This window comes from Triticum urartu, chromosome 3 (assembly GCF_003073215.2).
Source record: "Triticum urartu cultivar G1812 chromosome 3, Tu2.1, whole genome shotgun sequence".
Lineage (NCBI taxonomy): Eukaryota > Viridiplantae > Streptophyta > Magnoliopsida > Poales > Poaceae > Triticum > Triticum urartu.
Window position 1 is genome coordinate 632,079,985 of NC_053024.1, and position 13,000 is coordinate 632,092,984.

Sequence of the window (13,000 nt, forward strand, 5' to 3'; positions counted from 1 at the left end):
GCGGTTGCATGCAGTGCAGGCGCCGCCACGGGGTTTGGCGAGGCCGGCCGGTACGTGCATTGCATGCATGCATGAGAGGTTTGGTTGGTTGGTTGGTTTCGTGGGTTCCGTTGGCATCTTGGGCCAAATCAAACCACTCGCCATCGATCGATGGTTGGAGAGAGGGTCGCCATTGTTTCGAGTAAAGGCGACGGAACACACCGCCATGCCATTTTGCCCGCAGCTGCACCCATGCATGCATGCATGTCAGCATGTGGCGTAACGTGCTCGCGCGCGTGCTCTGCCTAGCCGGTTTTCGTTATTAGGCTCGTGTGACTGCATACTTTTAGGAGCACGGTGTCTGCATTAGGTGCCGACGAGCAGAATCAGACAAGAAAAAGGGCCCGAATATCAAGCAAGCATCAGATCCTTAGGCACGGCAAATCGAGCAATTTTCATGACAATTTATGTTCATCAAGGATTGCAAGTTTAGCTGACGGGTATGACAAATCCGTTGAGTCTCTTTTTTTCTTGCCAGAAAGATGCCGTGCTAGCAAAACTAAACTTGTCGTCTTCGTGCCAATATAAATTGCCATGAAAAAGTTAGAGTTGCCATTCCTAAAATTCTAACGTCAAACTTTTAGCACTTCCAAATAAAAATAAGCAGGGGATTGAATTGTTCATATGCACAGAAATTTCCCCACCTAACGAGTGGAAGGAGACGACCGTGTGTAGCTAGAGAGAAACTTTAGTGGATCAGTAAAATATGCAGATATGGGGAGAGCAAACAATAATAAAAAACATCAAAGCCGACCAAATTCTCTCAACTTCACATTATTCCGAAGGTAGGGGGCAATAGCCCCCCCCCCCCTCCTCCCCCGACCCTTACACATAGATTCACCACTATTTGTACTCTTATTATGAGATGGCCCGATATTGTTCAATAGCTAGTTCATGCTCAAATCATGAGTGCACCATTAGAAAAATTTCATAGCTCGGCCCCTGCCTGGTCATCCCTCTAAACACGCACATTACCAGATTTCCCCGCGGAGCCTTACACCCCCACACCCCTACCAATCATCAGTTTTCTTACTCGTCTACATTGGTTGCGGCTCGTTCCTCGTCAAGGCCTTGCCGGCCTCTCCAGGCCTTTCTTCGCTCGCCCTTGCGTCACCTTCACCTGCTTCCTTCTCACTGAATCGATTGTTGCAATGCATCCAGCAAAATGTGTCAGGGCAAGACTCATTTTCAAAGGATTGGACGAGAGTTATTCCGTGTCCACGGACTGCTCCCCCCTAGTCCACGGACGGATGCAGGAGCAAATTTGCAGGTCTGCGTTGGAGATGCACTCAGTCCCTATCCTTCACTTTTCGAAGAAAAAAAACATTTGCCCTGACCGAATGGAAAAAAATTCCTATCCTATCAAATGACATCTCTTTGCTATAGGAATTGAGACGTATGTCATCTCATTTTCATGATTTTTCTGAACTGGGCCTCCTTTAGTTCATAGGATATGAACAACATAGAAATAGAAAAATCATAAAAAAAAAAAGAGATGACATACATCTCAATTCCTATAGCAAAGAGATGGCATAGAAAAATAGATTTATGTTTGTTGGGAAAAAGTTTTGGAACGTTTTGACTTGTTCTGAATTTTGTAAAAATAAAACCAGTTATGCAGGTGTAGTTACCACCTTGTTTCAAAGGGTATTTTTTTTCCATTTTTAGCAGTTTTTGCCAAAAATGCCAGCCAAATTAATACTCAGTTCCATGCTCCTCCATGCTGGCTATATTCTATTGCTAGCTTGCTACCCTTGATTAAAAAAAAAGCTATTCTACTGCTGGTCCAAAGAAAAACGTGCCTCCGGGCGGCCCCGAACAGTGGCGACAGCACACACGCTACAGCGCCACGTATGCCCCGAAGGAGAGGACGAGGGGGCTGGGGAGGTGGTGGTCACCGCGCGGGCACTCCGTGATGGCCGCCGCGTGTACGGCCCGGCTGAGCTGTCCCATTGATGGCCGCAGCCAGCGCATCTCACGCGCGGCAGCCCACAGCCCGCCAGCGTGTCCACGGCCGGCCGCGGGGGTCAGCGAGGGCCATCAACTCGGCTCGCACGGCGCCGTCCACGTGTGCGTCCCGACACCCGGCCGCCGGATCCCGAAATCATTCATGGCCCCTGGACCGGACGCAGCGCAGTACGCCACACAAGCAGAGCAGATGCATGGCTCGCCGGCTGCCATCGAGAGAGAGGAGAGCGCACGCCGGAGGCGTGCGAGGAGGGCGGCGGCGAGTGCTGTCGGCGACACGGACAGCAACCCGTCGGACGGGACAAGGAGAGACGAGTGCCCAGTCTACCCGGGCTGGGCTACTGCAGCCACCACAGGCAGGACCAGCCTCGCGTTGACCCAGCGCTAGTGGCGCTAGTGGTAGCGGCAGCTGGGTGCGCGGGAAATGAGACGGACGGAGGGGCGCCGACACTTGGCGTGGGGCGGCAGGGCGCCGCCCGGTTTAACTCGCTGGCCGCCGCAGATGCACCGATGGCGGGGAGTGCTTGCGCGGCGCCTGCCTGGATGGCCGTGGCCAGCTGGCATCTGCGCATCTGGCAGTCCCAGTCACGCTCCGCTCGTGGCTGGCTGGCGCCACTCCCACTGCCTTCGGTTCCTCCCATTCAATCGCGACATCTCTCTGCCGGAGTGCCCCCATCTCGTAGTACGAGTGCATTCATTCTTAATCCATCCATCCATGGCTCCGATCCGCCCGAGCCCCGAGGCGGGCGGGCAGCTGGGCCGACTGACACCGCTGACGTAGGCCTGGTACGATCCTCGCGATAGAATACGTGGCGCTGCCAGCGGATCGCATCGCATCGAGCCCTGATCTATGCGCCGGCCAACGCAACGCTGGCACACACGCACAAAACCCAGAGTTTCTGACAACATCTAGGAGCATTTTGCCAATCAAAAAAGAAAGAAAGAAAAAATAACTGTGATTAACTAGTGGACAACATTTTACAAACAATTTGCAAAGTCCCGATCGACTGAGACTTCGTTATGTCTCGGTCGATGCTATAGTCCTTAGATTTTGCATGGAGATTCGTATAATTTTTTTCTTTTCAGTTTTTTCTTTCTTCTTTTTATACTATATCATTTTTTTCGAACAGGGGTAACCCCGGCCTCCGCATCAGAGCGATGCATAGGGCCATATTATATCACTTGACTGAGACTTGGTTAAGTCTCAGTCGACTGAGACGTAGCCATACCCACAAATCAAGAATCAAAGAGCACTAGTAGCGGACAGTGTTACTCGCGTCAAGATTGCTGTTGCCGCAGAAAAATCCAGCACTCTGAAAAGTAAAAAGAAAAAGAAAAGGTAAAGTAAAGATGAAAGCAATAGGAATGAACACCAGCTAGGTCAGGTCATGAGACAGACCGGCTAGCTCACACATAACAATGCACCGGGTGGCCAATTTACATCATGCAAATTGCAGCATGAGTGGTCAATTATCCTCCCCTCTTTTCTTTCCGTCCATGGAGCGATGACCGTCGCACCCAGCACCAAGCAAACAGTAAACCTTTCTCCACATTCCCTGCTTTCATAAACAAACTACTAAAAAGTTCGCTAATAATTCCTCGACACGCTCGTCCCTGCCTCCAAGCACCTGTCGCCTAAAGCCAAATCGCATCTCATAATAACCCAGGAAAAAACACATGCAAACTCCTGGCCACCACATATCGGCGCCCTTTTTTCCAACGACGAGTTAAATTAAACACCCATTCAAATCAGGTCGGGTCGACGCCACGATTTGATCCGCGCGCATCGATCCAGGATCAGCCCGAAAGCAAGGGCCGATCCAACTCCGACGGTTTTTAAAAATTCCCAAAGCGGGGCGCATGGAATCGCCGGCCAGTGGAGGGGCCACTCGGACACATGATTAATTAACTAACCATTCCTTGGATTAATTAGTGCGTGATAATTTAATTAGCAGGTCAAGATTGGCTTCTTTATTTCTCCCTGTCTGGGGCTCGGCATCTGATGGGGATCAAAGATGCCCATACAAAAAGGCCTCAACTTGGGGAGGGAGAGGTGGGCACTATGCTGGCACTAGCTGCTACCACTGCTAGATCTCTGTGTTGATCTCGGTTTCACTTGTTAAATCTGGGGTCTAGCAATTAGTAGTTTGCTGCTGTGCTGCTCCATCACCAGTGGATGATGGACACATTGTTTAGAGAGAGAGAGAGATGGGTGCCATGCCATGCCATGCCATGCCATGGAGGGTGGCAACTTTTGGGCACGGGGCAAGTTGGGCTGGTTGTGCTTTGGGGCGTGACACAATCATGTGTTGCTTGCCCTACAACTTGCCGCAAGCCATCACCCGCAAAAGAAACTAATTTCTACCCACGGACACTTATTTTGGGACAGAGGGAGTACTTGCAAGCAAACAACACTGATAAAATCAATATACTGTATTTTCTTTGTGTGTTTGAGGTAAACGGGAGACGGGAAAAATGACAGCAGTCTGCCAAGTTGTTTAAACATCGATATCATGCGTGACAAGAGAAAGGGCAGGAGAAAGAAACACGACGGGGCGACATGCCATCCAAGCCATCTCGTTTCGATTGGGATCGTTTCCTACTACATGTATTTGACATGTCTCCATAAAGATATCTAGCGATATGGACCCTAAACAAGAGGAAACTAAGAGCCGAAATAAAACCCTCGCCGATCTTTTCTTGGAATCTCTTGCGTTTTATATATAACAAAAGGCGTGCATCATACCTAATTAAACGTACTTTTTGGCGCTATTATTGATAACTATATTTCACATGAGTTCTCCAAACACATACACCATTATTTGTTATTGTTATCCCGGTACGGTTTGCTGTTACAAACCATTTCATTTCAACAATAAAATACGGTTGCTTGTGCGTGCTCCATGATTTGCCTTCGAGATAAACAAGACGAAAGCATATCCAAAACTCCCATAATATAAGGAAAGAAAACACACACACCCAAACAAGGAGGGCACCCAACCTCCAAAGTTTCAGCATGAAATTTGTTTTAAATTTTTTTCACAAGGCACACTTGTGAGCCAACACACGCACACTAACCAACCACCGGACGTCCACGCCTCTCACATCGGGCAAAACTAGCAATCAAGCTTATATTTATTTCGATGATATATAGATATATCTTATCCAGGCCACATCAAGAGAATAATAAATATGTGAAATGAATAACTAGGAAAGCTCCAACCGTATTATTTCCACTAATAAATCATTTATTCCTAGTTAATTAATTAAATGAAAACCCCGGAGAAGAGAAGATGTGGCATATCCCATTCTCTTTTTTTTTCGGTGCCCCCCTGCCCCTGACATCTGAATAAAATCCACCACTCCAACGCCCCCCCGCTCTGCATTATTCCTCTCCTCCCCTCCCCCCCACCCCCCTCCTCCTCTCGCCTCTCCCCTCACCACGCCGCCCGCCGCCCGCCGCCGCCGGCGACCGACGGAGACACCCGCGGGGAGAGACCCGTCCGCCGCAGCGGCCCTCCCGAGGCATTTCCCGCCTCGCTCTCTTCGCTCGAGACGGTGCGTGTTCTGACTCGTCTCTTGCCGCCATGGATCGTTCCTCGCCTCTCCTTTCCCCGCTGTTCGGTCCGGGAGATTAGGATTCAGAGTAAGCTTTGGTGGGGCGGGATGTGACCTTGGGGGTGCTCTGGGCTGCTTGTGCGTCCTCTCTGCGCGCGCGTGTGCTTCTCTGCTCCTCTTTCTCTGGGCGAGCTCCGCCATTGGGGTCTCCGGGGAGGAAGCCTGCGGTGTTCGTGCGGTTCCACCATGCTAGTTTTACGCGAAGAAAGGCCTCCTCCCGATGGATTTCTGGCATTTTCATCCGAGGAACGAGCCCGAATGGCAGATTTGCGGGGCTGAAAACGATGTTTCAGAGCGCTCCTTATCCTGTGGCCGGCCTTGCCCACTCCGGAGGAAGCTGCTTTAAATCCCACACTACTTTTCAGGCCGAGAGAAGCTCGAGCGAGCTGCCGACCTCATCTTAATTTTCTTTTGAGTTTTTCTTGGGGAGACGCGGTGAGCGAAATGCGCTGCAGCGCTGGCTGGCTGGCTGGCTGGCTGGCAGCGCCCGCCCGTGGCCCTTGGATTTGCTGGGGAAAGAGGCGAGCTTGGTCAAAATCATGGGCTCCAGGGAGCTCCGCGCGTCTCAAATTTAGCATGGAAAAGGTCGTGCTCGCTTGGTTGTTTTCCGAAAGGTGCCTCCTGGAGAACACTCTGTTGTGGGCTTGCAGCGGGTAGATTTTTTACCATTCCCATCCCCTCTTTTCGTACTGGTTCCGGGAGCGTTGCCTTGTCCTATCCTCCCAAGTCCAGGCCTGTTGTTTTCGCCGGTCTGAAATGCTTGCAACTGAGAGTGATGTGATCTGCCGATCTGACTTTTTTTTCCCTTCTGAATCTTGCAAATTAGATGGTGGAACTGACGAGATAGTCAAGCATGGACGCAATGGAGGTCGAGGAGGGCCCTCTCCTGGCTATTGATGCCAAGGTACCATCTTAACTGTGGTTTTATCTTGATTTTCAGTGATAATATCTGTTGTTCAAGCTAATTGGTCTGCAGATTATTTGCAGTTAAGAGTTTAGAATATACTGTTTTTGTTGATTAATGAGATCTATTTGGATTTGCTTTGTAAACTTACATCTTAGTGACTGTTTTAGCAGCACTCTTAATTCCGTTTTATTTCTACAGGATGGGTATTTAAAGCTTTGTACTGTATAGGAAGCAAAGCATATTAGAAATAACTGGAACCTTGTATCTTCTCTTTTTTGGGTGGATTTGTGTATGGCTGCCTAATCTGAAGAAATTGTGTTTTCTGCAGTTACATGCTGGAATGTGCAGAGCATTTCATCCTGCGGTTTCTAAACTTTTAGCGATTTTCCCGTTCATCGAAGCATCAAGGCCCAGAAGCAAGTCTGGCATACAGGCACTGTGTTCGCTGCATGTTGCTCTGGATAAATCCAAAGGTCTTCTTCAACATTGCGCAGATTGCAGCAGGCTCTACTTGGTAAGATGTTGTACCCCTCCCTGCCGAGCACTCTGGATATTATAATTAGTTGCAAACTTGCCATGGGGCATTTGCAGCATTGCTTTTCAATATTTGTGTCTTTAGAATAATTAAACTGCGAAACTCTTACACTGATAATATCCACTTTCAGGCCATCACTGCAGAAACTGTGCATTTGAAGTTTGAGAAATCAAGAAGCCAACTTCAGGAAAGTCTTCGGCGTGTCGAAAGCATAGTAACCGAAGATATTGGCCATAAGGTATGTTGTGTAAAATCCTAATTAGCACAACTAAATTGTGCTTCTGTTTGGTTTCCTTGGACTACAAATCCCACATTATGCACCAGTTGTTTTATGGTTAAACCATTTAGTAAATTTGCGTGCTATGTCCTGACATCCTGATCCTGTCTGTGCGCAACAGATTGTAGAGATCATTGGTGAGTTGGAGGAGGTTGTATTTACATTGGATCAATCAGAGAAGGAAGCTGGTGATGAGGTGATCAATTTGCTCCAGAGAAACAGTAAAATGAACAGTTCCAGCGATAGTGGGGAGCTTGAGGTCTTTCATATGGCTGCTCTGAAGCTGGGAATTACTTCTTCCAGGGCAGCATTGACTGAGAGAAGAGCCCTCAAGAAGCTAATTGAAAAGGCTCGTTCTGGAGATGATAAGCGGAAGGAGTTTGTTGTGTCCTACCTATACAATCTCATGAGGAAATACTCGAAATTTTTCAGAAGTGAAGCAGGCGATGATACCGATTCTCAAGGATCAGCCCCATGTTCACCTACAGTATTAGGCATGGATGACATGTATGGCCCCTGCGGAAACAGCCGAGCATTCAGTAGACAGCTTTCGAGCATTCAATCATTTAATTCGAGGTTTGGGTCTTTCAATTCGAGGCTTGGATCATTCAATTGTAGGCCTAGTGGTCCAAGGTCCGAAAACATGTCGATCCCTCCCGAGGAACTCAGATGTCCCATTTCCTTGCAGCTGATGTATGACCCGGTTATTGTTTCGTCTGGTCAGACTTATGAGCGTGTTTGCATTGAAAAATGGTTTAATGATGGTCACAGCACATGTCCCAAGACTCAGCAACAACTGGCCCACTTGTCTTTGACTCCAAACTACTGTGTTAAGGCCATGATTTCCAGCTGGTGCGAGCAGAATGATTTTCCAGTTCCAGATGGTCCACCGGGATCCTTTGATGTAAATTGGAGGCTTGCTTTATCTGACTCCCAGGCAACGGGCTGTGTGTCTGTCGATAGTTTTGACACTAGCAACATCAAGGGTGTCAAGGTGGTTCCCCTGGAGAACGAGAGAAAGGAAGAACCGATGAACAGCGAATCAGGCACATTGGATGATAGCTCTTGTTTTGAGTTTGATATGAATGAGGGGTATCGGAACTTGCTGCTGGTGCTTAATGAAAGAAACAACATACTGAGCCAGTGCAGATTGGTTGAGCAGATAAGATATCTGCTGAAAGATGATGAGGAAGCAAGGATCCAGATGGGCTCAAATGGGTTCGCTGAGGCCCTAGTTCAGTTCTTAAGGTATTCTGTGGAAGAAGGAAATGAGAAGGCACAAGAAGTTGGTGCCATGGCTCTTTTTAACCTTGCAGTCAATAATAATAGGTATGCCATGTATTTTTCAGTTAAATGGTGCTTGTCATTTGCAGCTAGTTAGTTGACCTTGAACTTCTGAATTTCCAGTTTTTGCTTACAAACCCTATGCTTGTTTATTTCAGAAACAAGGGACTTCTGTTGTCTGCTGGGATAGTCGAACTACTTGAGCAGATGACATCGAATCCACGCCTAGCTGCTGCAGCCACGGCGCTCTACCTTAACCTTTCCTGCCTCACCGACGCGAAGAGCGTCATCGCTTCCACCCAGGCTGTGCCATTCCTAGTGGACCGTCTGTACAACCACGACGCCTGCGACCCGAAAGCCAGCTCCTGCAAGCATGATGCTCTCTACACGCTGTACAACCTCTCCACCCACCAGGCCAGCATCCCGTCGCTCCTGTCGGCCGGCATCGTGGACGCGCTCCACACGCTCCTGACGGACTCTTCGGTGTCCGAGGGCATCGGGTGGACGGAGAAGGCCCTGGCGGTGGCCATCAGCCTGGCGGCGACCCAGGCCGGCAGGAAGGAGATCATGTCCACCCCGGGGCTGGTGAGCACGCTGGCGATGCTGCTGGACACGGGGGAGCCGACGGAGCAGGAGCAGGCGGTGTCGTGCCTACTGGCGATGTGCGCGGCGGACGACAAGTGCATCGCGCCGGTGCTGCAGGAGGGCGTGGTGCCGTCGCTGGTCTCCATCTCGGCGACCGGCACGGGGCGGGGCCGGGAGAAGGCCCAGAAGCTGCTGAAGCTGTTCCGGGAGCAGCGGCAACGGGACGGCGGGGGGCAGCAAGCCGCGTCGCAGCAGCAGGCACCGCCGCAGCAGGCCGCGCCGGAGGGCGGGAACGGCGGCGGGGTGATGGTGTGCCACCGGGAGTCGAAGCCGCTGTGCAAGTCCAAGTCGAGGAAGCTGGGGCGGACGCTGAGCTCGCTGTGGAAGAACCGGGGCTTCTCCCTCTACCAGTGCTAGCCTCTAGCAGGCAGGGTTTTGGGGCCTGGTTCATCATCATCAGTAGGATCTGTACATCTCCTCTTCCTTGTTCCTTTTTTCCTTGGGTCGTCTTCCGCTTTGGCGCCGTGGCTGCTTCTTCCTTCCTTTGGGTTTGGGTTAAGTAAGTTGAAAGAGACTACTGCTTCTTCCCCCCCTGCTCGGTGGGGTGATGTAGGGCATTTTCCCCCTCTTTGCCGCCTTCTCATGACACTGTACAATGTATATATAGCCTGCCTTGTTACGAGATGATGCCTCTCTTCCTTTCCTTTTCAGTCAAGCAACCGTTTGTTCTCTTTTGTCAACACGACGGTCCTCTGCTCACTGACATGTGGGCTCCATGGTCCTGTGAAGCTAATTTCGTTCTTCAGGGAGGCTCGACTCCTCATCAAGGAGATTTATTTACTTGCTCACGGTAATCCCGCTGCTTGCTCATCCAGGTGGGGTGGGTTCCTTTTTGTCCTGTCACTGATTATCATCGGCTGCTGCTGATGCGTGGAAGGACGCAGAGGCCTCGCCAAGATAACGACACTGACATGGCAAGGGCCAACATGAATGGATGCATGAGACTGTGAGAGGGAAAAAGGACCGGCCACCACGGCTTGCGTCCGACAGCACGGAGGAAGGGCGAGGTTCATTTTCACTCACGTGCTGTCCCGTTCTCCGCACGGGATGATTGCGCGGCAGGCGCGCGAATTTTGGCATCATCCGTCGGGTTTCACCTCACCTGGTCGAGCGGCTCTCGAGGAGCGGAGCGGAGCACCGAAAGGCGCCGCTGGCTCCGGAGGGGATCTGATTTAATTAGGAGCCCCCGGTTATTTGTGGCCGGAAGCCAAGCCAGCCGCGGAGGGAGGGTGGGAGGGAGGGAGGGAGGGGGGCGTCGGCCGTCGGTCGGTTCGATGGGACGCGGCGGCGGCGAGGGCCTCCACCCGGCCAGCCCCGGCGGCCTGAAAAGCGAATCCGATTCCACGCCCGTCCCCCCCTCAACCCGCCACTTTCTGTAGCAACATTCCTGCCTCCGTCTCGCTCTCCCTTCCTGCTTTGCTTGTTATTCCTTCCGCCCGCTTGCTTCCCCTCCCTGCCGTGGAAGAGGAGCAAGGGGAGGAAGAGGGCCGGCCCATCGCCGCCGCCGTCGCCGCCGCCGGCAGGGCGGATGTCGGACCGGGAGCTCCCGCCGCCGCTGCGATCCATCCGTACGTCCTCTGCTTCTCTGCTTCTCTGTCTTGCTTGCTGCGTCTTCCTCGTCTTGGTGCATGAAAAGGGGGATTGTTTTGATGATGATCATGACAGAAACAGAGTTTTTTCTTTTGCTTCTTGTTGCCATGATTTATCTGTGATCAGTACGATCTTGAGCCTGGTCTAAAGGGGAGGAAAGAGCGGGAGAAAACAGATTTAGGCGTTGATTTGAATCGCTATTAAACTAATCGACTAGTTAAGATGCCTCCCTGGTCTTGTTCGCCTTCCATATTTTGCCGTCTCCATGCACTGTATGACTAGTTTAAACTTTAAAGCAGCAGCCTTTGCATAACTGGGTATTTATCTATCTATCTATCTATCTATCTATCTATCTATCTATCTATCTATCTATCTATCTATGCATCTCCTTTGACATAAATTCAACAAGGAAGATCAATATATAACTGTACTTTATGAAGAAAAAAGTGATCCCACCTGGGATGTGTGCTTTGTACGGCGCATCACGCTTACGGGGCTGTTTGTTCCTGTGAAACTCTCCAAGCGGTTGATTCTGATGTGATTTTCAGACTGATCGAGTCGGCCATCCGCATTTCTGAACATTGGAAACTCGACTATTTTTCAGGAATTACAGGGGACGGGAGGTGCCTGTTCCGGTCCGTCGCCTATGGCGCCTGCATAAGGAGAGGCAAGCAGTCGCCGAGCGACAGCGCCCAGAAGGAACTCGCCGACGAGCTTCGAGCAAAGGTAACCACTCAACCGGTTCAGCACTTGATGATTCCGTTCCGTTCCTTGCAATTTTAGCAAAAGAGATTGCTGACCCACCTGTCGGCCTGTTTCAGGTTGCAGATGAGTTCATCAAGCGACGAGGAGATACCGAATGGTGAAGTCTTCTTTCCTCCTCTCACCATTTTTGTACATCAGAGCCCTTTTTTCCTGCAAAAAAATTTAAAACAGTGAATTAAACATGATCTTTTCTTTCCTGCAAAATCAAAAGTAACATGATCATTTTCGATGTGAATCTTTGGATAGGTTCCTCGAAGGCAATTTCGAGAGCTATGTGCGGAAGATGAGGAAGCCTCACGCCTGGGGAGGAGAACCTGAGCTGCTCATGTGCTCACATGTTCTTGGGTAGGCACCTTTCTTTACATGTGTGTAATCAATTTGTAGGTTTATATTCTGAAATGTAATTGCTTACGAGGAATGTCAACACTGCTTGCAGGATGCCCATCACCGTCCACATGTACACCAAGGGCACCGATAACCCCAGGATCATAGCAGAGTATGGCCAGGAGTACGGCAAGGACAACCCGGTCCGTGTTCTATACGACGGTTATGGGCACTACGACGCGCTGCAGCCATCTCTTGTAAGAACACAACCAAGACTGTAAGTTACTAGTACAACACTGTGCAAAATCCGACAACATTTGGCCTACTCTTTTGAGTTGAGGAACCAATGTTCCCTCCTGTCAATTTGCAGGAGAGGAGCGTAGCTAACCGGAGAATGGCGCGCTATGTAAGCTTCTTCTACTACTTCTCTAGGGCAGCCGCATAAATTCCGACATCTGCTGCAACTTGGTTTCGTTCGAGTTGGCAGATCACGGTATAGCACATATGGAGGTTCAGCCCGGGTTCGCTGCTCTGTCGTTCGATCTTCTTCGAGGCTGATGTATAAATAATAAGCTTCGCGTGTGTAACTCCTGATCCAGTCAGGGAATTTAACTGCATAAACTTACACTGCGTACAGCTTAAAATGGAGTGTTTTGTGTAAATTCTGGAATATTTTACTCTGAAAGCTTTGCTGATGGACATATGGTTCGCCGACAATTGCTTCGAAGCAACTGAATTCTCACGGCGAATGTGAATACAATCTTTCTCAGAGTATGAATACAATCTTATTTTGTTATGTTGGTCACTGATTTTTCCTCTAGGATTGCTACATAGAAAATAAAATGTGTGCATAATCATCATTTGAGGGCTCTCCTTAGACTGATATTTGCCCAATTGACACATGCCTATCGAGTATTACTCCCTCTGTAAACAAATATAAGAACGTTTAGATCAATACTTTAGTGATCTAAATGCTCTTATATTTCTTTACGGAGGGGGTACTAACCAATACAGTGATGATTAGTAAAAGACTAGCCCGGAACCAGCA

At 49.8% G+C, this 13,000-nt stretch overlaps 2 protein-coding genes across 3 annotated transcripts; both read left to right on the plus strand.

The window, feature by feature from the left end:
* The first annotated feature begins 5,413 nt into the window (after positions 1-5,413).
* On the plus strand, positions 5,414-9,897 carry LOC125545488 (U-box domain-containing protein 45-like). Its single transcript, XM_048709441.1, has 6 exons — positions 5,414-5,565; positions 6,452-6,529; positions 6,861-7,046; positions 7,198-7,305; positions 7,466-8,673; positions 8,787-9,897. The coding sequence occupies exons 2-6, from the start codon at positions 6,479-6,481 to the stop codon at positions 9,628-9,630; spliced, it is 2,397 nt and encodes a 798-aa protein (XP_048565398.1). The 5' UTR covers positions 5,414-5,565; positions 6,452-6,478; the 3' UTR covers positions 9,631-9,897.
* A 602-nt stretch (positions 9,898-10,499) lies between these two features.
* Positions 10,500-12,748, plus strand: LOC125545489 (OVARIAN TUMOR DOMAIN-containing deubiquitinating enzyme 4-like). 2 transcript variants are annotated; one of them, XM_048709442.1, is made up of 6 exons: positions 10,500-10,841; positions 11,468-11,589; positions 11,685-11,725; positions 11,875-11,973; positions 12,065-12,209; positions 12,323-12,748. In XM_048709442.1, the coding sequence occupies exons 1-6, from the start codon at positions 10,802-10,804 to the stop codon at positions 12,395-12,397; spliced, it is 522 nt and encodes a 173-aa protein (XP_048565399.1). In that variant the 5' UTR covers positions 10,500-10,801; the 3' UTR covers positions 12,398-12,748. The 2 variants fall into 2 exon arrangements, with proteins under 2 accessions (XP_048565399.1, XP_048565400.1); XM_048709443.1 differs by having other exon boundaries at positions 10,504-10,841; positions 12,065-12,229.
* Positions 12,749-13,000: the final 252 nt, after the last annotated feature.

Coding starts and splice junctions, on each gene's coding strand:
- LOC125545488 (XM_048709441.1), top strand. CDS start 6,479: ATGGACGCAATGGAGGTCGAGGAGGGCCCTCTCCTGGCTATTGATGCC. Junction 7,047..7,197: donor ATTGCAGCAGGCTCTACTTG/GTAAGATGTTGT, acceptor ATCCACTTTCAG/GCCATCACTGCAGAAACTGT. Junction 7,306..7,465: donor CCGAAGATATTGGCCATAAG/GTATGTTGTGTA, acceptor TGTGCGCAACAG/ATTGTAGAGATCATTGGTGA.
- LOC125545489 (XM_048709442.1), top strand. CDS start 10,802: ATGTCGGACCGGGAGCTCCCGCCGCCGCTGCGATCCATCC. Junction 10,842..11,467: donor GCCGCCGCTGCGATCCATCC/GTACGTCCTCTG, acceptor ACTATTTTTCAG/GAATTACAGGGGACGGGAGG. Junction 11,974..12,064: donor ATGTGCTCACATGTTCTTGG/GTAGGCACCTTT, acceptor CACTGCTTGCAG/GATGCCCATCACCGTCCACA.